Source organism: Ptychodera flava, unplaced genomic scaffold (assembly GCF_041260155.1).
Source record: "Ptychodera flava strain L36383 unplaced genomic scaffold, AS_Pfla_20210202 Scaffold_75__1_contigs__length_567515_pilon, whole genome shotgun sequence".
Classification (NCBI taxonomy): Eukaryota; Metazoa; Hemichordata; class Enteropneusta; family Ptychoderidae; genus Ptychodera; species Ptychodera flava.
In genome coordinates this window covers 369,795-372,500 of record NW_027248397.1, presented here as the reverse complement: position 1 = coordinate 372,500, position 2,706 = coordinate 369,795, and the positions used below count along the sequence as shown (strand labels likewise).

Below are 2,706 nucleotides of genomic sequence, written 5' to 3'. Positions count from 1 at the left end.
CGAGCTAGTAATCCTTTCACTCTATCTGAGGATTGCAAGATGCATGAAACTTAAGTAATAGATTTCACTACTTTGTAACTTGAAGTAATTTGTTTATATATATATATATATATATATATATATATATATATATATATATATATATATATATTATATATATATATATATGATATATATATATATTATATATTATCACAGATAATCTAAGTGCAAAGTAATTCTATCTGTTTCTTATGTTTTATGCATCTAGCAATCTTCAGACTTCATGTCTGAAGATTGCTAGATGCATGAAATGTAATGCAACGGATATAATTACTTTGCACTTGAAATAATTTGTTATAACTATTTGCATTTAGCATCGGGCACTGTAATTCCCACTTATTTCCCACTAGGACATCTGTACACTTTGAGAGAGAGAGGAGAGAGAGAGAGAGAGGAGAGAGAGGAGAGAGAGAGAGAGAGAGAGAGAGAGAGAGAGAGAGAGAGAGAGAGAGGAATTACATAGCTCTGTGACAGGCTTTGTGTATGTCGCCTTCCAACCCTGTCCAAAGCTGATCTCAGGTACCATATCAGTCTGTGGCAGTGAAATATTTTGCAAAGTAGTGGTAGGTTGTATTATATTTTAATTTGTATTTCTCTAACAGACGACGAAGGCTTTGTTCACTTGCATCCGCTAACAGAAGAAAAATCAAATGCAGACTTAGGTCGTGGAAAGCCGCAGCCATTGCAGAAAGCTTTCAAGTAAAACAATTATTTTACAGTCTTCAAGAGCTACTAGCGGCAGTTCTGAAACAATCACACCAAAGCAAAGACACAAGAAACTGTGAAATTATGACTAAATGTTTAAACGACACGGAGAAATTACTAGAAGTGTATCTGAATGATACTGACGGTGAAATGGAGCAACTATCTCATTTATCAAAGCAGAAATACGGATAGAGAATAGTATTAATGTAATTGACCTATGATAAAAGCCTTGCCCCACTTTTCAATGGCCAACCAACTTTACGACAGTGCTGTCTGTGCAACCCGATTGACTACATCAGTGAAATTTATTGTTCAGTGAATAACCTGACAAATCTATTAACTGTTTTTAATTATTCTTACGAATGATTACAGAATGGTGGCAAGCTATCCGGGACTGTCTAATGCCCAAATCATAGTGTAATGACACACATATATACTATTGCTGCCGTTGCCAGTATCAAAACGACTTGAAGGGAAACAATTCGAATTCAATTTGGCATGCTTTTTCCTTCTCTAAATATATAAAGAACTAGCAAAACATTAAATCATAAATCTGAGAAACATTGCCATTTACTCATGTATCGGTCTTGCTATTTCGAGCATATCCTTCGATCTCAAAACAAAAAAAAACCTCGAAAACCAGATAAAAAGTTGAAAAATATAATAGTGACATTGCTAAACTATATGTGGCAGGGATACAATGCCTCGTGAGGTGAAATTTCAACAAAGGATGAACTATGAAAGCCACGGAGAATAGGCAATTCAACGTAATATTTGTGCGATATCTTCAATTTCTAATTATAAGTTATTAAAAGGCGTTTTCTGATAAATTCAGGCTAGCATCTAGACTTGGTTCACACAGTCTGTGATTTGTGTGTTCGAGTTGGGTGAAGGCGATGATTTGTGCTCTATTTTCATATGAAAAATGTGAGTGGGTTTAACACGATGATGGGGTGTACGCGATAAAGTGGAGTGTCCCCTGGTGAATCAGACGAAAAAACTAACTCACTTCTGCGCAGCCTCAAAGGGAACGCGTTCGATCACCAGGAAAATCTGACCTTGGCTACCAAATTAATACAATAAGGTTTGTATAAATAAGTTTTACATGTTGTGAGATAAAAAAATGATAATTTTTATTCGCGAGATTTGGAAAGAAATGTGAGAGGAACGTAATTCATTTCGTCCAAATTGATGCATTGAATGAAAGTTATACAGCAATGATATGTTTCAAACCTATACATAACATTTTTTGATAAGAAATTTCTTACAAAATGTTCAAAATTCAAAAGAATCCCATTTTAATAAAAATCGTTGCTACTTAATTGATTTTTCTTCTGGCATAGTATATCTCGAATGTCTTTGTCAAGACTAGCATTTTGATTTCATGGGATGAAAGTTTAACGAGTTGTTTAATGACTGTGCGTAATTACAATGCGCGATGTTGCAATGCATACAAACTGGTTCGCCATGGACAACATTCCACATTTTTGCGAGCACTTGGGATGAGTGAATAAACTGTAATTGTCTATAAAACAACAACTCATTTTGCTCATCAATGTCGCATGACACTGGTCGATATTTCACCACAGAAGTGAAATTGCTATTTCCTTTTCCTTGATAATCATGTGACATAAGCACCTTATGCCCATTATCGCTACTTCTTTGCTGAATACGTCATTACTAGACAAATTTACAAATATATTGATTTCATGAGTGGGCACATAATACAAATTCTAGGTCGCTTCTAAACCTATAAATTTATCCGCTTTCAGAATATAGGTCGACAATGACGTCAGGTTTCTAAATGGGAATTCCCTCGTAACCTTATTAACATAATTCGTTGGAAGCCCTATGCCATGCATACGCGACGTCTTTTACCGTTACGCGAGTGAGCGTTTACGTCCAATGAACTATTTCATGGCACGCACGTTCACTGTTGGGTTTTCAGCAGGGAAGACA

The 2,706-nt window shown here is 35.4% G+C and overlaps 1 protein-coding gene across 1 annotated transcript in view; it reads left to right on the top strand.

Annotated features, from left to right (window-relative positions):
- LOC139128878 (uncharacterized) overlaps nucleotides 1-1,012 on the top strand; it is a 5,506-nt gene extending 4,494 nt beyond the window's left edge. Inside the window, exon 4 of the mRNA XM_070694579.1 lies at nucleotides 645-1,012. Coding sequence (XP_070550680.1) covers nucleotides 645-745 — 101 coding nt within the window. The 3' untranslated portion in view covers nucleotides 746-1,012. The remainder of the gene's footprint in view (nucleotides 1-644) is intronic.
- Nucleotides 1,013-2,706: the final 1,694 nt, after the last annotated feature.